General features: G+C 36.0%; 1 protein-coding gene across 1 annotated transcript; it reads right to left on the bottom strand.

Moving 5' to 3' along the window:
• Positions 1–1057: 1057 nt before the first annotated feature.
• Positions 1058–2176, bottom strand: LOC115458683. Its single transcript, XM_030188512.1, is given in 2 exon segments — positions 1058–1779; positions 1782–2176. Coding segments are annotated over 2 exon segments (1077 nt in total). The 5' UTR covers positions 2137–2176.
• Between the last annotated feature and the right edge of the window lie 330 nt (positions 2177–2506).

Here is a 2506-nt window from a genome sequence, read left to right as displayed (position 1 = left end):
TGTGAGGTTCATTGTTTGAATTGATTCCAATTTCTATTATACTTTATGCATGACTGAACAACTTCAGATGAATTAGCTCCAGGAATTACAGGTAAACATTGTCTGAAGTCACCACCCAATAATAGCAGTTTTCCCCCAAAGGGTATACTTTGTTCATGTGTTATTTCCTTCAGTAAACGTTCCACACAATCCAGTGCTAACCCAGGTGTCATGGTTGCTTCATCCCAAATGATTAATATAGAATCATTAATAGCTTTTGCTTCTTTAGATGAAATTTTGATACCTGAGACAGATGTTTCATTAAGTTGTAAAGGAATTTTAAACTGAGAGTGGTAGGTTCTCCCAGATTTGAAAAGATTAGCTGCAATTCCTGTAGATGCAACGACCACTGCAATTTGTCCATTACCTCGAATGTAACTGAGTAATGTTCTATATAAATGGGTTTTCCCTGTTCCTCCTGGGCCATCTATGAAAAAACACTTATTTTGTGTTTTCGTAGAATTGATTGCATTTTTTATTGTCTCATAAGCTTCTCTTTGTTGTGAGTTTAACGTTGCTTCCAAATCATGTGATATTTGTCTCTCTAGTTGCACATCGATTCCATCATTGAAGTTGTCTGGCAGGTTTTGCAAAGGTATTTGTAGAGAAAAGTCTTTGCAGGTTTTTCCATGTGCCAGCAAAACCTCTTGTATATCTGTTAATGCATATGATGTACACATTTTGCAATGCTGTGAAACTAAATGGCCATGCTTTCTGCAGAAGTCTTCAATTAAAGAGTCTTGATGGTTATCCCATAAAGTGGACATGTCAGTCAGCCCACTATAGATACAAAGGTATGCAAATAACTGCCTTAAAGTTGTGGGCATACCAGTAGATGCAGCATCAGCTAATGTAGCATTCCACACATTGTCATCGGTTGTTAAACCTTTTGCTTTTGCTGCCTCAAAGTATGTCTTGTAGTGAACTGCATGAATGGTTTTTAGAGATTGAAAAGAAGTTGCTCCTGGGATATGCAGTAGTAGCAATCTTAAGAAATATCGTTCAGTATCACAGATGTTTACGGGATACATCCTTCCAAGTGTTTTCCAAATCCTGCTTTTCGAGGTTGCCATTTGTGATTTTTTGGATTGAATACAAAGTGTTCTGGTATTTCAGTGTATTTGTACACACGTGCGGTATGATTGTCTTGATTAAGTTTGAACCATGCAGTTAAAGTGGTGTCCTTATCTTGTTCAAGAGCTGTGGAAACACTTTTAAAATTAGGTTGATATACAACAGTTTGTTCTCCTTCTAGATGAATTGCTAGTCTCAATATTGAGTGGCTTTGCTGATGCATTTCAAATCGAAATATTCTCCACATAGCTTCAGGAGGGCTTACATAGCGAGAATCAATGTAAGTTTGTACTTCATCAATTGAGAAATGTAGATTTGCGCAATCCATGCCTTTGAAAGCATATTTGAATAAGTATTTCACAGATTTAAACGAAGCACAAATTTCTACATTAATGTGACATTTGTAACGTAGAGATAAGTAAGGATTGTAAGGAACAACCCAACTATTATCAATGTAATATTTTCCAACTTTTACTGGATCGAATTTTCGCCTTCGATAAGTCGGATATGCATCTTCATTTCCTGCTGTTTCATTTTGAAACTGTTTTGGAAAGCCTTTGCAGCACTTTCCATCTACTAAGCATGGAGAATGTGGATTTCTCTCATCACATGGTCCATGTATCATGTTTGTTGTTATAATGTCATACAAAACAGGTTGTGTTTTGCATCAGGTATTTCTGCTGATACTATTCTTTCAATTGTGAGTATGTCATTTGGTTTGTCGCTTGAAGCCAAAGTAAATATCATATGTGCATGTGGTAGCCCTCTTTTTTGAAATTCAATTACCTGAACATATGCGTTTATTTTTCCAAAGATTTCATCCTTTACAATTTCTTCCATAAGTTCTTTAAGTTTACGTTTGAAGACCCTATCTACCAAGTCTGGTCGATTTTCATTTCTTTCACCAGTGGCAAGATTATCAGTAATTTCTTTCCACTTTGGATTACATGTCATTGTAATGAAAAGGTCTGGTTTACCATATCTCATTGTGATTGCCATAGCATCTTGGTAACATTGTTGCATATTCCTTGGGCTTCCAGTGAAAGTAGATGGTAGAATAACTCTTTTTCCTGCATTTTGTGCATCATTATCGTCTTGAACATAAGTTAAGTCATAACGTTTTTCAACTCGTAGTTCTTTTTGCTTTGTTCGTATGAAGTTAAGGTCATTGCTTTCTGCTTTTACATAAGCATCAACAACGTATTGTTGTGTCAAGCGTCCCGCTCTTAATAAAGGGTTATAATTGTCTCTAATTTGAAAATAGTAGGAGTAATATTGTTTTAGAGATATTTGTCTGGAGCTGGTTGGTTTTCCATTGTGTAAAGCTAATCCAATGCCCCATGTTTGTTCAGCGTTTGGAAATAATAGGGGATAACAAAGCGCATCAACATTT

Source organism: Microcaecilia unicolor, unplaced genomic scaffold (genome assembly GCF_901765095.1).
Source record: "Microcaecilia unicolor unplaced genomic scaffold, aMicUni1.1, whole genome shotgun sequence".
NCBI lineage: Eukaryota > Metazoa > Chordata > Amphibia > Gymnophiona > Siphonopidae > Microcaecilia > Microcaecilia unicolor.
This window is presented reverse-complemented; position numbering and strand designations above follow the sequence as displayed.